Here is an 18745-nt window from a genome sequence, read left to right on the forward strand (position 1 = left end):
CCCCGATCATACAGTGTGCCGAAATAGGGAACTTGTTTCGAATTTCAAGGTCTTCCCTGGATCACGCCTCCAAGCTTCTGCGAGATCCAACCCCGGAGGAAGACCACTCTGTTGAGAGCGCGGGCGAGGGGTCCGATTCCACATCCACAAGCGACTCGGATGGAGGGATTCCACAATGCGTTGAATGTGGTACTATTATATCGAAACCTTGCTGGTTCTGTCTCAACTGTCGCGAAGGTACTGTCCTTGAATCTCGTGAGCTGTGTCATTGCTGACTCACTGTCAGAGCACTATTCGAATACCTTCATCTGTCACGCTTGCGACCAGAGGGGTACTCTCACGGAACACAGTGAGCATCGTGCAGACCATTCGCTTGTTCGATGTACGGCGAAAGCTCCTACGAAGAACCCAAAAGGAAACACCGTGGAAGGCCGGCTTGGCACTGTGGAGGAACGGCTTACCTCATTCGAAGAGCAGCTGAAGAAACTCACCGAGCATTTGCACGCGCTCCCAGACCAGATGGGGAAGTTGCTGCTGCACCACGCCCTCCCTGTGGGAAATTCACTGCCCTGATGTGAGTGCCTGCGAAACCAGAGTATAAGATGACTGACGAGCAGCTCCGAGAAGTGAATCCAGCATCGACGCGCGACAACAATCCTTCAGAGCTCTGCTCTTGTCCTATGCAATGTATCGCGCCGCAGTTTCTCCTTCACTCTTTCTTGCGCAGGCCCCACAACCCGACATCATCAGTAGTTCTCCTTCACCATACTTCACGCTTGTGAAATGGGCAATTCGCGTTCTATCATGCTAGTGCCGTGGACTCATAAGTGTTGATGTGGGAGTAAGAATATCGAAGATGCCTTGTACGAGTAGCAGTTACCGAAGTATACTATGTGTATGAAATCCGTTCACGCCCTGTAGCATGGCCGAAGGACCTAGACAAAGCTTCAGGATATGCGAAGGTTGACGAGTATTGATTTGACTTATTCCGATTATCTCTCTCCTCTGGGCTTCTCTCTAGAGTCCGAATACGAAGACATCGGAGCGACGCCCACCAATGCGTTCCACGAAAGGTCTCTGGACGCTAGGAAAAAGGCACGCAGATGCACGGTCATTCCATGGACAGCTAGCGCGAGGTATGGCAGTAGATCTTTGCGGAAACTGGCGCGAGGGTCGTAGGAAAGAAATTGGAGGCGACGACGTCTTCAAAACGTGGCCAGGAAACACAGACCTATATGATGTTCTCTGATGGTGGGTCACTTGATTGCTATGACAGTCTCGCGTCAGCTTGCATATTTCAAAGACAAGCATCCACACAGCGACAGACAAGTACGGAGAACATGATAACCAGGTATTCGTGTAGTAAACATTACCAGAGCAAATATAAGATACCAAGCGTCGCCCAATCAGGCCACGGCAGCACGTAGGACATATGCGGTGAAGTCGGTTGACTACGTCTGCATAGCGTCGTCGTCGTCATCCTCGTCCACCAGAGCGCGCTTAGTGCGCTCGCCGTCCCTAGACCAATTCGTCTCTATCAGCACAATAGTATGAGGCCTGATAACACCGGCAGACACTACCTCTGAATATTGTCCTCATCGTCCTCTTCCGAACGCTTCCTCCGCACGGAGAAGACGCGCTGCTGCGGTTGGGACGCGATGGCTACCTTGGCCTTGTAAATCGACTCGTATTCCTATCGGACACGTTAGCCAGCGTTACGTGTGCAATCCGCTTGACACCGACCTTGATCTGGGTCATGAAGCCGCCGTTGGGCGATATGCAGTACCGCCGGTTTTGGACCAGGTGCAAGGCGTCCTCCCAGGACAGGTTGTAATATTGCATGACGTACATCACAACGAACGAGGGAGACAAGCTTATTCCACCTAGGGTGCGCATGACGCCGTTCTTCCTCAGTTTCTCCAGGGCGATGCAGAATAGACAGAGGTGGAAGGCAAACAAGGCGGACAAAGGCGATCACGAAAGAGCATGGACGTACCATTACAATGTACGAGCACAGAACCGCCCTTCGAAATGGCTTCGTCAATGAACTGTTTTGCCCTGAGTTACGCGCACGTGCACAGTAAGATACAAGGATAGGGGGAACAATGGTTGTCAGTAGTGATAGAACACTCACTGGGGGAATAGGCGGATGAGATTCTGCTCCTCGCTGTCTTGCACGTCCAACACCATGTACTGGAAATGCTCCGGGAATCGTGGCCGTACTGAGAACGCCTCCTTCGCGTCTCGTATGCAAACACTACACGTCCATGGCATTGGGTGTGAGTAAGCTCGCTCGAGCATTTGTGGCGTCACAAATGAGCTACGACTCGCCGTACTGCGAACGTACATGTGCGTGATACCAAAGGACTTGAGGGTATCCAGCGACTTCGAAGCTTGCAAGGGACCAAGAAACAGGTGAGGCAGAATCTCCTGACACTGTCGCCTCATTTCATATCTGTAACATACGAACCGCGAGTCAAACTAGGTTGTGGCTGAGACTGTGGTTGCACGCACGTCCATTCTACATCGCTCGGGCCTTGGATTAGCTCGCGAAGCTGGTCTTGGTTGAACTCTGCCGCGTTCATATCGTATGGTAGGAGCTATTCGATACGGAACAGGAAAGCGAGATGAGGATTAGGAGAGAGGGAGAGGGAAAGATGTAAGGTAGCTAGGCGGCTGAGCGGCGAGGCTTGCACAACGCTGCAGAGGCCGGCGCTTGCCTCCCGATCGCGTCTGTGCCATAAACGACGATCTGCCCTCCTTGCGTCCGTTTGCCCGGTTCTCTACTCCAGCTCATTCTCAATGGACGACCTTGGCGAGATCCCGTATGTTCTGATTTCCTTGTCTCAAGACATAATGGAGTGCTTAGGCGGCATAGAGAGCTCGTTGATGCCGACACCACCAGCGCTGAGGACGCCCCGGAAGGACTTTCGATCCCAAACCTCGCCGACGCGAATGACTCCGAGCATCCGCCTCGCACGGTACCTCTCACCATCATAAGCGGCTTTCTTGGTGCAGGGAAGTCTACGCTCGTCCGGTGCGTTACCCGTCCATTCTTCGTGGGCGTCTGTCATGCGTCGGGTCGAGGCACCGCTCGGGGATCTCAGCCTGGCCTCTGTCATTCGTAGTCCGAACGGGGGCTGACCGTGCCGTTACGATCTAGACGGATATTAACTGAGCGGCATGGGTACCGGATAGCGGTCATCATGAATGAGTTCGGGGACACTGCAGTAAGACCAGTTCCAAGCTCGACCGAGGAGGAGCGTGCTGAGGGTGTCGGGATTGTAATGGTCTAACAGGATATCGAAGGTGCATCTAACGCTTCCGCCGCAGCCCCTATCAGCGTCGTTGACGCAGTTCTGTCTTGTTTGGCTTCCTAGCGAAGACGATCAACGTATCGTCTCCGGATGACCCGTCGCAACAGTCCGAGGAGTTCCTGGAGCTCGCGAACGGTTGCCTCTGCTGCAGCATCAAGGACACGGGTATCGCCGCCATCGAGAAGCTCATGAAGCGCAAAGGCGCCTTCGATCACATTTTGCTCGAGACAACGGGGCTCGCTGACCCCGGTATGCCATACAAGAATCGTTCATCTGTCCGCCCCTCGCCCTAATGCCGCGAACCTAGGCCCCATAGCGTCTATGTTCTGGCAAAACGAGGAGTTCTCACAAGGACTTGGCCGGGATATCCATCTGGACGGTGTTGTGTGTGTCGTAGACGCTGTCTTCGGGCGACAGGTGCGCGCCTGAGTCCCAAGTGGCGTGCCACAGAGTCCTGATCCAGGCCGGTCATCTCGCTAGCAAATGGAAGAAGACCACGCTGCCGATGGTATCGGGGAAAGCTTACGGTACGCCGCTAAACTAACACCCGTCTAGAGTCCGCTTGCTGAGTCGACATGGATTGTCGCGGATAGACAAATTGCAGCCGCCGACGTAATCCTGTTGAATAAGGTCGACCTCGTACCACCTGCAGAGGCGGATGCAACAGAAGCGGTCATCCGTGGCGTGAACCCCGCAGCATCCATCCACAGAACAGTGCGCGGAGAAATCGACCTGAAGCATATCATGGGCATCGACGCTTATGCTTCACGTCAGCTTTTGGAGGTATCTGGCGCAAGAGTGGCGAAGTCGCACCGCGGAGAGCACGAGCACGATCACAATCACAACAATGTGCACGACCACGAACACTCGACTTCGCCAACTCACTACGAGATTCGCGGAATCTCGAGTCTACAGATAGACTGTCCCAAGCTGTCCTCCCAGCAGTTGGATGTGTTAGACGAATGGATTCGCAGCGTCCTGTGGGAGAACAAACTACCAGGCAGCCCCTCGGGAGACAACAGCGGACTGGAAGTCCTGCGCTGCAAAGGGCTGTTCGTTACCACGGTCGGGGATCTTTACGTCCTTCAGGGTGTCAGGAACCTGTACGAGATTGCGAAAGTCGAGGACGAGGAGCTCGGGTTGCCAGACGCTGGCAAGCTAGTTTTCATTGGCAAAGGCTTGAACGAGCATGTCAGACGCAGTTTGCAGGAACAATTGAAAATTATATGAGTACACGGTCATTGATTACGCCTTCGTGCAGCCTGATCGTGTTTTCGCCCAATCACCAAGCCGCTTGCATCCGAAAGTGAATGGTATCGAACTCGGTACCAGTCCCTGCCATGTCTTCTATAACGTACTACCCGCCTTCTGCTCAGCCAGAAACAGTCAGCACGTCGGAACGGGCCGCCGCGTACAGTTGCTCACGTACCTGCACTGCGGAGTCTACGCTCGTGTGCGACTTCCAATTGGAGGACTGTCGTCCGCATACGTCGCAGCTGGAGATCATCTCCGATTCTCTCGCAACGCTCGGGTCTATCACTGTGCATCGACAGAGCATCGTGAGTATATCGCGAACCGAGACGCGTGATGAGGGACACAGATGCAAAGTTCGGAGTGCATACCCGACTGCGGCGGACACGCGAAGGTGACCGTCGAACCTCCCGATAGGACAGCACGCCTTCTTGCGCGGCGGACCACCTCAGACCAGACAAGGCAAGCTTGAGGGGAAACCTCAACTCCATTGCACCGCTATCCCAAGGCCCAGCTCTCTCGCTATAGCGAGAAGCCGCTCCTTGAGCCGTGCGACGTCCTCGGCCGTAGGACGCGCCGGCTTCAGACGTGCGTCCGCCCCTGCCCCTTCTATCACACCGCCCATCTGCGCCATGAGGTCCTCGAGGCTCTCCATGTCTCGCTTCGCCTTCAGCGCCTCGTTGAGCTCGGCAGGGTCGGTCACGTCGTCCTCATCGTCCATACGCGCATCTCTGTCCCTGCCCTCACCGTCGAGGTGCTCCCGCGCGTGCGCGAGCGCCTGCAGGTCCGGGGGCGCGATGTCCGAGAGGCGCACGTTCGAAAGCTCAGTCGCTATCGCCCGCACCTCCGCGACGCGTGGGTCGGTTGCGATCGAAGGGGGGCCGGGTGCTCTCGAGAGGAAAGCGAGGAGGGCGGAGGAGAGCCCTCGGAGGATGCCTAGGTCACGGCCGAGGGGCGCGCCGACGGACGCGAAGCCGTCGTCGAAGCCCTCTTGGAGGGCGCCTTCCTTCCCGGCTGTGATGCCCTCGCGGTAGCCTGCCTGTGGGGGAAAGAGACGTCGGTCCGCGAGCAGGTCGGAGGCAGGTGCGGAAGCGATCAGGGAGAGAGGACGGGCGTACGTTTGTGAAGTCGTTCGATATCTTCTCCCACTCAGTATTTTGCAGAGCCTTAGGGTCGTTTCCCCAAAATTCTTCGTCGTCCATGGGCCTATACGGTGTGAGACGATATGGAGGAAGATGTACGAGAGTCCGAGCAAAGACCGTGAGCTGCTGAAAAGGCTATGGATCTGAGATCGGCTCGATCAGGCGTGGCCGCGTGGGCGTTTATGACGACGGGACGCTCGCCTAGATTCTACGGACCTCAACGTCCTCAACAACCATCCGAAGTGCATAGTGCTGCTTATGTTGGATTCTCTGTATGTGGCTGCCAACCCGCCTTCGTGGTGAACGTTGAGCACTGTTGACGGTCGGAGGCTCTCGCTTGTTACTAGGGGTTCTACTTGCTTGGATATAGAGGTGAGTACTTGAGTAATAATCTCAGAATATATCTTCCTTTTGGGCTTCGGTTTGCACCTGACAGAGTACCCGCAGTGGCCTGCGTGACCTTCGTAATGAATGGATAGTGGAACACAACGTATGACACTATGGCCGTTATGACACGAATGTATGCTCAGATACAGTCTCCAGATCGGCGAAGTGATTAGCTTCCTGCAACAGGTCGCAGCTTGCCACCCGGCGTATAACGTTGGCGACGTCGTCATTAGACCGTATGGGGACGGGGCACGGAACTCAAAGGTAGCTTCCTCGGATACCCGTCCTTGGAAGTTTTGTCTGCCTTGAGTGGCAGTGGACTGCTCCCGTTCACAATCCGGGACCGGGGACAAGCTCATCCGCATGTAAGTTTTGATACTATGCTCCGGGACCTCAGGGCTCAGGTGCAGAAGGCACGGAATACAGCGCATCACAACAACATGATGGAGACCTATGCAATTCCGTGGCCAAGGTCAAACTTGCGAGGTGGAATGGTACGTCGATGCTCTATCGTGATGCTTGTTCCCATCAAAGACTAAGTAGAAAACGATCAGCGTCAGCTGTTATCCGCTGCGATACTGTTACGTTTAGAGGTCTTTTTCACAAGTGCACCTCCTAGAATAGTCTAGGATGCTGATGGCCCAGATCATGGAGATGTCTTGCTTATGGCCGTGGTATCACTGAGGTACTCAAGGGTCGCGAGGCTTCCGAGGCATGGAGCACAGCTTGGAGATCTAGACACGAGACCCATGATTCCGCGCCCTGCCGAGAGAGGGCGTCGCTGCAGTACCGCTCATGGAGCACGGGCTTTGACAGGAGCGGGTCGCCCGATGGCGTCGGGAGAGGTCCCATGTGGACGAGGCTGTACAGTAATACACCACTCCTTTTGACAGAAAAAACGTGTGACTCAGATTTCTTCAGATCGACTGTAGCAATACTCAATCAGTCTCGCACATCCATTGGGGCACCACATTACAATAGTTCTATGCTAGTTTCAGTATGTAGAGTGGGGGATATGCAGGAAATCCGAGGCGATCTGTCGCGGAATTCGTTATCAGGCGATATGCAGTCCTTTTGACAGTCACATCACGCTAGAGATCTTACCAAAAGGGGAAAGATTATCTGGCCTGGTCCAATGAGATGCAGAGCGAGCAGATTGCGAATGAAGCGCTGGAAGGGCGTTTCGCACATATGCCTTCTCGGTCATACGTTGGTCATCCCAAAATCGTAGCCTAATGTGGCAGTGTGACAACCTGTTTGATGGCAATGGCCACCGTGTTGCAAGTCTCATCTATGATACTCCATTCCCCTCGATAAGGCTGGAAATACACTCAAAGTTATGAGAAGAACCTAGTGACAGTGTTGTAAGTCTCCGATTTTTTATGATCGCTACACTGCGATCAAGATCTAGCGAGTAAGTCATATTTGGCTAATTTCGAGTGATCATTCCTCTGTATGAAAACATCGCGAGGGGAAGCAAGCCCCCAAACTGGTAGATATGTAACTACAATGTATAAGAATAGGATTATGAACATAAAAAGGAAGGGGGTACGAAGGAGGAACAGCGATCGGTCTTTGTCAAAAGGAGTGGTGCTGTCAAAAGGAGTGGTGTATGACTGTAAGTGTTCGCACTCGTGCTGTGAAGCGATATGAGGCTGGCGGAGCCTCAGTTGAGGTTGATAGGCAGTAGCTCTGAGCTGGCCCGGGCGGGCTATCGCCAGTCGGGAGACAATCGTGGATGCGAAAGACGTCTTGCACGGAACTCCTGAGAAGGTGCGTATTGAATATTGATTGCTGAGCACAAACGAAGTGTGAGCAAGCGATAGTACCTATACGAGACGACGGCGTCGGCCCCGGTCGTGCAAAACCAAGTGACAATGTGGGAAGGGAGTAGATCGGCTGCGTGATCCTGCTGACATAAGCGAACGGCATCTGCGTGGCGTGATTAGCCGGGCGTGTGCAGGGCGAATATAATCCTATCGTGCTTCCTCTGCACAGCTCAGCTTTCACGACGTCCTCTTCGTCCGACGTCCTTTCCTTATTTCCCCCTTCCCTCTCCCCACCTTCGCTCAGTCACCGGCACGCCCGTCGTCGAGCATGGCCTCTTCGGACGTCATCGTTCTCGCCCTCGGGGTCATCCTCGCAGCGGTCTATCTCTTCCGTGACCAGCTCTTCGCCTCCTCAAAGCCCAAGACCGTCCCTACATCCACCTCCAAGGCCAATGCCGGTGGAGGCAACCCTCGGGACTTCATCGCAAAGCTGAAGGAAGGCGTAAGTCCATACTCCGTCACATCCGGTGCGAGAGTCCGTCCTGACGAACTTGCAACGTGTCCCCAGAAAAAGCGCATCGTCATCTTCTACGGCTCACAGACCGGCACGGCGGAAGAGTACGCTATTCGTATCGCTAAGGAGGCCAAGCAGAAGTTCGGTCTTGCATCTCTCGTCTGCGATCCCGAGGAGTACGACTTCGAGAACCTGGACCAGGTTCCGGAGGACTGCTGCGTCTTCTTCGTCATGGCCACCTACGGTGAGGGTGAGCCCACCGACAACGCCGTCACTCTCTGCCAGAACCTCTCCGACGACAGCTTCGAGTTCTCCAACGGCGAACACAAGCTCGAGGGTCTCAAGTACGTCGTCTTCGGCCTCGGTAACAAGACCTACGAGCACTACAACCTCATCGCCCGCAACGTCGATGCCGACCTCACCAAGATGGGCGCCATCCGTATCGGTGAGCGCGGCGAGGGTGACGACGACAAGAGCATGGAGGAGGACTATCTCGAGTGGAAGGACGGCATGTGGGAAGAGTTCTCGCGCGTCATGGGTGTCGAGGAAGGTCAGGGCGGTGATACGCCTGACTTCGCTGTGACGGAGGTCGCAGACCACCCGCCCGAGAAGGTCTACCTCGGTATGTGTTAATCTTTCTCAAACGCTATCAGCAGGAGCTTATCCGGCGTTTCAGGTGAACTCTCCGCTCGCGCTCTCACCCGCTCGAAGGGCATTCATGACGCTAAGAACCCTTACCCTGCACCTATTACCGTGGCTCGCGAACTCTTCGCTGAGGGCGCTGATCGCAATTGCATTCATGTTGAGCTCAACACTGAGAACTCCGGCATCACCTACCAGCATGGTGATCACGTTGGTGTCTGGCCCTCCAACTCCGAGGTTGAGGTGGATCGTCTACTCTGCGCTCTTGGGCTTCACGACAAGAAGGATACCGTCATCCAGATCGAATCGCTCGACCCTGCGCTCGCGAAGGTTCCTTTCCCCGTCCCTACAACCTACGTTACCGTCCTCCGTCACTACATCGACATCAGCGCCGTCGCCGGTCGTCAGATCCTCGGTGTATTGTCCAAGTTTGCCCCTACTCCTGACGCTGAGGCGTTCCTGAAGAACCTCAACAGCAACAAGGATGAATACAATAACATCGTCACCACCGGCTGTCTCAAACTCGGCGAAATACTCCAGGTCGCGGCTGGGAACGACATCAGCGTTGCCCCGACCCCTGAGAACACTTCATCCTGGAAGATCCCTTTCGACATCATTGTCTCGTCGATCCCTCGTCTTCAGCCTCGGTACTACTCCATCTCCTCCAGCCCCAAGCTCTACCCTCATTCGATCCACGTCACCTGCGTCGTCCTTCAGTACGAATCCGTCAAGAACGAGCGCGTTCCGGCTCGCTGGGTATTCGGTACTGGCTCCAATTTCCTACTCAACCTCAAGTATGCGGCGAATGGCGAGCAAGCACCTTTGGTGGATACTAAGGAGGAGCCCGCGCGCGTTCTCACCCCGAAGTACGCCATCGAGGGTCCCCGCGGCGCATACAAGCAGGAAACCGTCTTCAAGGTCCCCATCCACGTCCGTCGTTCGACTTTCCGCCTCCCAACGAACCCCAAGAGCCCCGTTATCATGATTGGACCCGGTACTGTAAGTGTTACGTCTTTATATGAGCGCCCAAATGGCGTCTCGCTCACCACCGGTCACACAGGGTGTCGCTCCGTTCCGCGGCTTCGTCCAGGAGCGTGTCGCAATGGCGCGGCGCACTATCGAGAAGAACGGACCCGAAGGCCTGGCAGACTGGGGCAGCATTCGGCTGTACTTCGGCTCGCGGACGTCGACGCAGGACTTCCTCTACAAGGACGAGTGGCCCGAGTATGCCAAGGAGCTGCACGGGAAATTCACGCTCCGGGCCGCGTTCTCGCGCGAGGTGTACAAGCCGGACGGGAGCAAGATCTACGTGCAGGACCTGCTGTGGGAGGACCGCGAGACGGTCGCGGACGCGATCCTGAACGGGAAGGGCTACGTGTACATCTGCGGAGACGCGAGGAGCATGAGCAAGGCCGTCGAGGAGACCCTGTCCCGGATCTTGGGCGAGGCGAAGGGTGGGAGCGCGGAGGTGGAGGGCGTAGCGGAGCTGAAGCTGTTGAAGGAGAGGAGCAGGTTCTTGACGGACGTGTGGAGCTGAGCGATGAGCGGGACGGGCTCCAGGATTCTGCGTTGTGTCGTACGATCCCGACATATAGAGGGATTTGGGATGGGGATGGAGGACGCGGATGCGTCGCATTGCTGCATACTACGATGCCTTTACGTATCGTCGACTCTCGTTTGCTCTGTGGTTTTACCTTTGTTCTACTCTGTTCACTCCATGATATGGCATCGCATCTCAACATCGCTCTAGCTTTGAGCTTGCGCGAAGACTCGGAGGCGTCCGGACTTCCTTGAGGTGATGAACGGCGAGTGCATCATTCATGGCGACGTGCGGGCCAGTGATGGGTTATGTCCTCTCGCTGAATGGGATCACAACGTACTAGAAATCCAGTTAGCGCGATGTCGATGTCCTATCATGTATGCTCCTGCCTCTCGCATTTGGCGCGCGCTCGCGCTCCTATGGATGGGGCTCTTCAGTAACACGACGGACCACTTACTCCTTCTACGGATGGCTCATCAGGTTTCTGATCATGTCACCAAGCTCGCACATACAGCTTGTCTTTTGTGATGGTGCGCGGTGGAACCTGAACGTAGTATCTGATCTCTTTTCTCAACCAGAGTTCACAGAGGGCATCGAATCTGAGCCAAATGCAAAGATGAAATCCGTCCTGTATCGCGCATACGTCCTCTCTGGAAGTGGCGGGTGTATGCTATGCCTCAATATTTCGACTGCGCAAGTACATAAGCGTCTGCGTGAGACCAACACCCACACAAGGTTGTTGGACCAGGTGCGCTCCGTATGACTGCTTCAAAGTGTGTGTGCTCATATTGCGCCTTCGACAAGTCACTTCAGGTCCCGGGTCAGCCACTCTGAACCTACAGCGGCGAGGCCTTCGAAAATTGCAGTGTCTACACAAGACACGACAGAATCCGTACTGCAGATCGGTCAGCCACTTGCAAGGCGGCTTACACGCTAGAACGGAGGTCTACATACTACAAGACGTCATAGAACTTGTACCTCAAATCCGTCAACCGCAAAACCTTCACCGTGGTAGGCAGTTGTGAAGTGGCTGCGGAGGCGAACATCTCCTGTGAGCAGCCTATAAGGACTGGCATTTTCCTTAATCCATCCTCGTGCGTGGTTTCTCAATCCTCGACCACATTTCTATCCCAGCCTACCGTCGCTTTCTCAATTTCGTCTTCGCTGTCTTTACCCACAATGGTCGCCTTCAAGTACTCTGCCGCCCTCGTCACCTTCGGACTCTCGATCTGCACTGGTGTCGGTGCTCGTAATATATGTTGGTGCTCGCAGTGGCCGCCCCTTCCCACAACGTCAACTGACTATTCTTGTCAGTTGCACCCCGTCGCCCTGAATGCGGCGTCGACCCCGCGGCCTCGTCGATCATCACCGTGACTTCGACAGTGACTTCGACAGTGACCGCAACCCCGCGCACACGCCTCGCCAAGCGTACCACCGACGCCATCACGACTATCACCGACACGACTACCACGACTACCACGGCTACCGACACCACCACCACAACCACCACGTCTATCGAGACGTCAGTCACGTCGTCATCCTCTGACTCGGTTATATCCCCGTCGGCCCCGTTGGGCAACCCGTACTTCAGGCCTCATTCGACCAGAACCCCTCGCTCGACGGAGACGGCGAGCTCGACGGGATCCCTGCCGTCGAGCGTATCGAGCAGCGCTTCCAGCGATGCAAGCAGCGCATCGAGCGCGCTCAGCAGTGCATCGAGTGTCGCCAGCAGTGCATCGAGCGTCGCGAGCAGTACATCAACGGGCGATCTCAGTACAACTTCGTGCGTCTAGTATGGAGTGCGAGAGGATTTACTGGGACATGGGCGTCTCGAATACTTGGTTTTGGGTGATCATGCGGATGTTGCACATATTGTTATTAGCCACAGATATCCAAACGTTGGCGCATGCTGTATTTACGCGTTGGCATTCACCCTACGTATCCTTATGACTCTGCATAAAGGGAATTGGAAGTGGGAGCATCTACTGGGGCGGAGGCTCGGTGCGGCCCGGCCGTACGCGATGCCGCCGAGGTCGCCGATTGTGTAGACTGTGCTCGTCCCCGACAGTCTCCTGCCTGTGTACGTGTACTTGCTTGCGGCTTGTCCGGGCTGTGATGTTACGCGGCGCTCTCCGCACGCCTGCTGTTTCCCTCCAAACCCCACTCTGGTACCCAAGTCCCGCTCGGAGTACCCTACGTTATCTGAGACCTACTTCGCGGCATTATTCCACGCCAACGCAGACTCCGGAGAACAAACGAGAATCATCTCCAGACAACGGGTCGCTCCCGTCTGCAGAACCGTCATATAGGGAGGATGCTACCGCTACCGGTGGAGAACCCATAGCCATGCCCCCACCCCCTTCTGGATCCCCTTCCTCATCGTCCGAGACAGGATCAAGCAAGAATGGGAGTGCAGGCAGCACGGAACAGCCCAATAGCATCCAAGACCGTATGCGGGAGTTGAGTACGGGTGCGCTAAAGGAGATGCGCGTGCGCGGGGACGAGTTCACCGCGAGGGTGGCGAGGACGTTCTCAAAGCTCGGCGCAGAGCTCAACCGCGTGACAGGCTACGAGGAGATCGAGCAGCTGAAGCGCAAGGTGGTCGAACAAGGTGTGCAGGCCTCTAGTCTCGTCTCTGTGCTGCCCCGTCACCAACGTCCTCACTGCGTCAACCCGCTTTTCTCCGCATCCTGCCAGAATCCCGGATACATCACGCGCGTGAGGCGGCGCGCGCCGCAAAGGAGGCGTACGACAGCGCCGTCCTCCAGCGGGCCAAGTCGCAACGCGAAGTGAACGATCTCCTGCAGCGCAAGTCGCACTGGACGGACGAGGACGTGTCGCGCTTCACGACGCTCGTCCGCGAGGACCACGCGCGCGAGCACGACGAGGCGCGCGCCAAGGCCGCCGCATACGCCGCCGAGGACGCGGTCGAGCGCGAGTTCTCCGCGCTCATGCGCGTCATCCTCAACCGCTACCACGAGGAGCAGGCGTGGTCGGACAAGATCCGGAGCGCGTCGACGTACGGGCAGCTCGCCGCGCTCGCGCTCAACCTCGCCGTGTTCGTGCTCGCGATCGTGCTCGTCGAGCCGTGGAAGCGCCGCCGGCTCGCGCAGACGTTCGAGCGCAAGGTGGAGGAGATGGGCGCGCGCACGGAGCAGGCGTTCGAGGACAAGACGTCGGAGCTGAAGGGCAGGATGGACGAGCAGGCGAGGGTGCTCGCGGCCGTGCTGGAGACCGTGCACCTCGCGAACCAGGTCGACGTCGGCGAGCTCGTTGCGCTGCAGCGTGGAGTCGGGTTGGGGCCAGCAGACGACAACGAGGAGGCACAGCCGGCACTATCGCACCCGCACGGAGAGCGAATATCTGGGGCGCTGCCGAAACCTCGGACAGATGGGGAGATGGTACTGGTCATGACGGCAAGTGCTGCCGCAGCGGGGCTGTTCGGCTGGCTAGCGCGTAGTTGGTTTGGATGATGCTGCTACCGGTGTAGAGCGACATGCGTAATAGATCAGGTTCGTAGCATCCTCTTGGTTTCGTACTGCTCAAAGGTCGCGGCGTTGGTGCGAGCGTTCAATCCAGCATACTCTGGGCGGCGACAAGTGCGAACAGACGGCCAGACAAGCGATATTGACCCTGTAACGCAAACTTTCGCAAGATGGCATGGCGAGGGCTTCTCCCATCAGCTTCCTTGTCGCCATACTGCGGCATCTCCCTAGGGCGGGACAGCGACTGCCTATATTGTGAAACCTTCTCGCAGTCTGGCAGCAGTCCGTCAGTCCAGACAGATTTTTGTTGTCTCCAAGCCGTCATCTCTGATAGGAATGCGCGTTCTCTGCTCACAGAAGGCACCAACCCAAGTGGCCTTGATATTCTCCTCATCACGCAGCGCGAGAAGGCGTCGTTCACTATGGATCGCCGGTTCACCTCAATCATCTCGTATCAGCCGCCCTGCAGCTACCTCAGGAGAGAGAACGCTCGAGATCCTCAGGAAGCACAACTACGTGATGCAATAGCAGCAACTCCCGCGGGCTGTCACCGTCTGTCTCGCTTGCCAACACGGCATGTCAGCAATCTACGAAGCCAGACCAATCCCTAGGACGCTGGTGAGAACGACGGAGAAAGTTCAGCTGCTATTCGACAGCCCCCGCCGCCGTTCATATGATCGTCGCCTTGCCTTTGCGTCTTCTGTGCGTCATCCTGTCAGCCACTTTCATTCTCAAGGCGATGGGCGTAGCATGCGTTGCGTATGCTTTACCCCTTGACCTTCGTGGCGTTCGGGTGCGTGCCGAATCTCCTGAGATCGCCGGCTATATTGTACGCCCATCCTGTCATTGGCCGTGGTTCGCGGGATAGGGCTATGATCTGCTAGGTTCGACGGGTTCATACTTCCGAACAAGGCACGGATTCTCGGACAGCCCCGCCTCATCAGCATGCGGGGCAATGTGGGTCTGGAGGGAGCTTCGCGGTACGGCAGAGATGCCCTTGCAACGCTTTGAATCCCCACGATGTGCCTTTTGATGGAATCTCCCCCTTGAGGCCCTTGTTCAGTGTCTTGCACAATATCTCCCAGCCTGCGGTTCCTGTTGTGCTGACCTATTTCATTGTTCCGTACCAAAGAGGGAACTCCGACTGCAGTCGCAAGTTCGAGAAGACACCCTACATCGACCGTATCAACGAATGATGGCGTACTCAGCGTCCTGCTGCAACGGTGTGTATTTTCTCTCGCCGGACGGTGCGTCGGATCGCGGTTATTCAATTGACGTTGCCCTGCTGACCCGGGCTCCGTGTGAATCTCTCAGGAGAATTTGAGCGGAACAACGATTGCGGGATTTCAGGACGGATGGTTCTTTGCTCGGTATTGGTATGGGACTCAGCTGCTTGAAGTCGACGATTCGCAACGGCCAGCGGACAGTAAGACACTTTGCAGCGAACTCGGGGATTACGGCAGGGGTGCGTTGTTATCGGGGTAGCCACGGCAGCTTGAGAATCGCTTCCTTACCAGGCGCCCCGGCCTCTGGAGCTGCTCTCCCTGCCGTGTGGATCTGAGGTCGTTGTGGCCCCTTGGCAGTACAAGCACATTATCGACGCTCAATGTCACCAACCGTACGTTGACAGGGGGGACGGCATGTGGAAGCAATGTTCTGCATTGTGATTTCCACTTGTCAGGCAATATCTCCTGCTAACGGCCACTCCACGATACGCGGGCGGTTATAGAAGCCTTGCCTAGGCGTCCAGGAAGCCCTAAGACCGCATGTGCCGCAAACGGCGCCACGCCCCGGATTCCTGCAATTTTATTACGCAGCTCTGGGTGGGATCCACGGGGACGTGCTGACATCCCGCAGCGTAACCTTGCGTGGCATTGCAGCGTGTGCCTGCCAGGTGCTTCCCCTCTCGGAACTTCATGCACTATGCGTGGAGCGGTCCCGAAAGAGGTGAGCTCTCCCTGCGCAACTAGGCCTTCATGATTTGCTGAGTTCGAACCCGATGCAGATTGGGTTCTCGCCTTCTTGTACTCGCGCTCCCATCTCGCTCTGCCTTTTGGTAGCCTTCACCCTTCGCACACCGTAGCATCGGTGAGGGAATCATCAGATGACGGAACGGTGCGAGTGAATCAAGTGTTGTAACAGGTGCGTCTCTGCATTGCTTCTTGTCAGAGTCCAGCCTGTGGAAGCTGATGAAGCGATTGACGATTGACCGGGATGGGTGTAGAGCGAACTTTATCAGCGCAGCTCGTCGACTTATAAGTACTGCTACGTCGCAGCGCACCCGGTACCTCCAGAGCGAAGCGCAACTCCAAGAATACGGCCCTCAACCATGGCAAGTGATCCTTCTCAGCCGCCCGTTTCGAGCGAGACGCTCCTTCGGTCAGTCTATTTTTCCTTCTGTTTCCGGTTCAACGCCGTGTCTGACGAAGAGACCCTTACTAGTATCGGTCCCATCGTGCGTGTCTCCCGGTTCTCCTCTTTCAGTGGGAGCGAGAGAGACCTGAGCCCCTTGAGTCTAGCTTATCGGCGCCCTGCTCTCATGGATGCTCTTCGGCATTTCGATCGTTCAGCTCTGTACGTATCCGTCCACATATCGTGGCATCCTTCATTCCATGTGAACGCCCCCTGGGACGTTTACTGACTAAGTTGCTTCATTTCAGATATCTACCATGTGTCATTCCCCCGCGAGCGCTGGGCCATCTGGGCGTCAGTGTACATCATCTTTGCGCTCGATATCTTCCAGAGCATTGTCGTCGCCAACGAGGCGTGGGAGACGCTCTGCTCGGGCTGGGGGCGTCCTATCAACCTCCAGTTTCCGGGGTGGACATTCACCGCCTTGCCCATCGTGTCCAGCATCAGTGCGTGGCCGTACATGGTCAAAATGGGAGTAGTGACAGCTTATTGCATCCTTTGCCCCGCGTAGTCTCCGTTTGGGTACAGGCATTCTACGCCTGGAGGATACACCAGCTCGGCAAGTGGAGAGTAGTTCCCGTCATTATCATTATTGTCAGTGAGCCTCAGGGCGTTACATTGACCGTTACGATTTCTAACACTCCGTCTGATAGACTTCGCTTGCACAAGCGGGTGGGGCGTGTGCCATTGCGATCTCGGTGCATATCAGCCCCCCGCTGTTCTTCAGATGACGGTCGCTGATTATCATGTCGCGCAGTTCATCTGGCTCAAGAATATCGAGCGCCTGCATGACACGAACATGTTCGCTCGGACAATCGTATGTGCATATGCCCATTGATGTCAGATATCCGCCAACTAGTGTGCATGGTTAGGTGTGGCTGGGCGGCAGTGCCTTCACCGATGTGGTATGCATCATTACTTCGTCACCGTTGCTTAGAAGCTGACAGACAGGCTGCAGACCATCATGACGTCCATGTGCTACCTAGTGCGTCTACCCTCGTGCACGTCAGTCATACTCAGTCAACTATCATTGACCGCCGTCTCTTTTCAGCTTTACAGAGTGAAGAGGCAGTCGATGGCGTTTGAGCGGAGCGAGTTTGTCGTCAGACGTCTTATCAAACTGACGGTGGAGACCGGCTGTGCCTGCGCTCTTTCGGCAGTCCTGGAGCTTGCCTTCTTCCTCGGCATGCCTGAGACCAACATACATTTGATTGTGTAAGTACGCCACGTGCTCCTAGATCCTCTCTGAGCTTTCTGACACCCTCTCTGTTAGCGCGCTGATCCTGAGCAAAGGTGTGCAAGAATGTGACCGGCCGTCCTACCTGCGTTTCTGTCTAACCAAGCTCGATCTGAAGTTTACTCAAACACGCTGATGACGTCGCTCAATTCCCGTGCCAACATCTCTGGAAACAAGAGTCAGTACAGCACATCGACGACGATGGGTTTCAGGAATGTAGGCACGTTTGCCGACGCAGACGATACGTCTCGAGGTGTTGCTATCAGCATTTCACGCGTTACGGACTCCGGAACGGCTGCGTCAGGTACTGCCACCGACGATAAGTTCTCAAGGGTGCGTCAATCTATCCAGTGGAGCTGGTCACAATGATTCACCATGCGTAAGCAGAGTTGGGACGTTGAGATGAACGATGTACCCCCACCCTCCAAGGACGATCGATTGGCCCCCTCCCTCGGTGACACCACCTGGCATAAAGGGCTCTAGGTATCGACGGAGGACTTGCTCATCTAGCAAGCATCGCTCGTTGGTGAGGTGGTTACTTCCTTGGGCATCAGTAATATTTATCTTTGGCTCTGATCGGTCATCTACGGATCTGTTCAGCTGTAGTATGTAGGATAAGCTTTGTTGTAGGTTTCTCTGCAGGCACCGATCTCGACTGATCAATAGCATCAGAAGAATCTGCACAATTCTGAAAACGCAAGCAAGACCTTTCAGAGCTCTCGGAACTGCTCTGTAAGGGAATTTCGGGCGCTTATGCACCGCCACTGAATAGCGCGCAAGGCTTGACAGAACTTATGCGACACGTCGGATCGTACTACCCACGCTGGTTGCACAGAATCGCCATACGTCGCCATAGCTCTTATAAACGATTTCGAGATAGCAGGGAGTGTCCCGCTCAAATTTGGAAAGAACCAAAGCACGAGCGCTGCGGGGTGCCGACCGCAATTGGCGGAGCGCGCCATTTTTGAGAGTTCAGCACTCAGAGATCGTCAGCTCCACTGATGCTACGTCGCTTCAGATCGTCGGCGGAGGACTGCCTAGGACCGCCA

At 55.8% G+C, this 18745-nt stretch overlaps 6 protein-coding genes across 6 annotated transcripts; 3 read left to right on the forward strand and 3 right to left on the reverse strand.

The window, feature by feature from the left end:
* Positions 1–1263: 1263 nt before the first annotated feature.
* Positions 1264–2639, reverse strand: DICSQDRAFT_102560 (phosphatases II). Its single transcript, XM_007363857.1, has 7 exons — positions 2515–2639; positions 2348–2455; positions 2135–2257; positions 1997–2058; positions 1744–1883; positions 1581–1693; positions 1264–1518 (listed from the first exon to the last, which is right to left on the reverse strand). Exons 1-7 carry the CDS (start codon positions 2583–2585, stop codon positions 1452–1454), a joined length of 684 nt encoding a protein of 227 aa, XP_007363919.1. The 5' UTR covers positions 2586–2639; the 3' UTR covers positions 1264–1451.
* A 106-nt stretch (positions 2640–2745) lies between these two features.
* On the forward strand, positions 2746–4555 carry DICSQDRAFT_179343 (cobW-domain-containing protein). The gene is made up of 8 exons (XM_007363858.1): positions 2746–2825; positions 2879–3037; positions 3164–3230; positions 3300–3309; positions 3381–3566; positions 3625–3734; positions 3798–3844; positions 3911–4555. Exons 1-8 carry the CDS (start codon positions 2803–2805, stop codon positions 4545–4547), a joined length of 1239 nt encoding a protein of 412 aa, XP_007363920.1. The 5' UTR covers positions 2746–2802; the 3' UTR covers positions 4548–4555.
* Positions 4556–5049: 494 nt separating this feature from the next.
* On the reverse strand, positions 5050–5770 carry DICSQDRAFT_168252 (uncharacterized protein; the record flags this gene model as incomplete). The annotated part of the gene is made up of 2 exons (XM_007363859.1): positions 5050–5607; positions 5687–5770. 2 exons carry the CDS (start codon positions 5768–5770, stop codon positions 5050–5052), a joined length of 642 nt encoding a protein of 213 aa, XP_007363921.1.
* A 191-nt stretch (positions 5771–5961) lies between these two features.
* Positions 5962–7066, reverse strand: DICSQDRAFT_134810 (uncharacterized protein). Its single transcript, XM_007363860.1, has 5 exons — positions 7019–7066; positions 6652–6966; positions 6511–6591; positions 6254–6462; positions 5962–6200 (listed from the first exon to the last, which is right to left on the reverse strand). The coding sequence occupies exon 2, from the start codon at positions 6947–6949 to the stop codon at positions 6761–6763; it is 189 nt and encodes a 62-aa protein (XP_007363922.1). The 5' UTR covers positions 6950–6966; positions 7019–7066; the 3' UTR covers positions 5962–6200; positions 6254–6462; positions 6511–6591; positions 6652–6760.
* A 1047-nt stretch (positions 7067–8113) lies between these two features.
* Positions 8114–14148, forward strand: DICSQDRAFT_179346 (cytochrome P450 oxidoreductase). Its single transcript, XM_007363861.1, has 10 exons — positions 8114–8368; positions 8435–9002; positions 9057–10021; positions 10083–11092; positions 11150–11310; positions 11367–11820; positions 11877–12112; positions 12169–12345; positions 12804–13173; positions 13260–14148. Exons 1-4 carry the CDS (start codon positions 8195–8197, stop codon positions 10557–10559), a joined length of 2184 nt encoding a protein of 727 aa, XP_007363923.1. The 5' UTR covers positions 8114–8194; the 3' UTR covers positions 10560–11092; positions 11150–11310; positions 11367–11820; positions 11877–12112; positions 12169–12345; positions 12804–13173; positions 13260–14148.
* Positions 14149–16330: 2182 nt separating this feature from the next.
* On the forward strand, positions 16331–18323 carry DICSQDRAFT_82945 (uncharacterized protein). Its single transcript, XM_007363862.1, has 13 exons — positions 16331–16426; positions 16490–16502; positions 16567–16621; positions 16708–16905; positions 16971–17053; positions 17113–17157; positions 17217–17276; positions 17332–17364; positions 17418–17444; positions 17511–17674; positions 17733–17752; positions 17815–18029; positions 18084–18323. Exons 1-13 carry the CDS (start codon positions 16377–16379, stop codon positions 18177–18179), a joined length of 1059 nt encoding a protein of 352 aa, XP_007363924.1. The 5' UTR covers positions 16331–16376; the 3' UTR covers positions 18180–18323.
* The last annotated feature ends 422 nt before the right edge of the window (positions 18324–18745 follow it).

This window comes from Dichomitus squalens, assembly GCF_000275845.1.
Source record: "Dichomitus squalens LYAD-421 SS1 unplaced genomic scaffold DICSQscaffold_7, whole genome shotgun sequence".
Lineage (NCBI taxonomy): Eukaryota > Fungi > Basidiomycota > Agaricomycetes > Polyporales > Polyporaceae > Dichomitus > Dichomitus squalens.

Coding starts and splice junctions, on each gene's coding strand:
- DICSQDRAFT_102560 (XM_007363857.1), bottom strand. CDS start 2,585: ATGAACGCGGCAGAGTTCAACCAAGACCAGCTTCGCGAGCTAATCCAA. Junction 2,258..2,347: donor TCCTTTGGTATCACGCACAT/GTACGTTCGCAG, acceptor ATGGACGTGTAG/TGTTTGCATACGAGACGCGA. Junction 2,059..2,134: donor CTCATCCGCCTATTCCCCCA/GTGAGTGTTCTA, acceptor CGCGTAACTCAG/GGCAAAACAGTTCATTGACG.
- DICSQDRAFT_179343 (XM_007363858.1), top strand. CDS start 2,803: ATGGACGACCTTGGCGAGATCCC. Junction 2,826..2,878: donor GACGACCTTGGCGAGATCCC/GTATGTTCTGAT, acceptor TAGGCGGCATAG/AGAGCTCGTTGATGCCGACA. Junction 3,567..3,624: donor AACGGGGCTCGCTGACCCCG/GTATGCCATACA, acceptor CCGCGAACCTAG/GCCCCATAGCGTCTATGTTC.
- DICSQDRAFT_134810 (XM_007363860.1), bottom strand. CDS start 6,949: ATGGGACCTCTCCCGACGCCATCGGGCGACCCGCTCCTGTCAAAGCCC.
- DICSQDRAFT_179346 (XM_007363861.1), top strand. CDS start 8,195: ATGGCCTCTTCGGACGTCATCGTTCTCGCCCTCGGGGTCATCCTCGCA. Junction 8,369..8,434: donor TCGCAAAGCTGAAGGAAGGC/GTAAGTCCATAC, acceptor ACGTGTCCCCAG/AAAAAGCGCATCGTCATCTT. Junction 10,022..10,082: donor TCATGATTGGACCCGGTACT/GTAAGTGTTACG, acceptor CCGGTCACACAG/GGTGTCGCTCCGTTCCGCGG.
- DICSQDRAFT_82945 (XM_007363862.1), top strand. CDS start 16,377: ATGGCAAGTGATCCTTCTCAGCCGCCCGTTTCGAGCGAGACGCTCCTT. Junction 17,158..17,216: donor CGTGTGCCATTGCGATCTCG/GTGCATATCAGC, acceptor CATGTCGCGCAG/TTCATCTGGCTCAAGAATAT. Junction 17,753..17,814: donor CGCGCTGATCCTGAGCAAAG/GTGTGCAAGAAT, acceptor CTCGATCTGAAG/TTTACTCAAACACGCTGATG.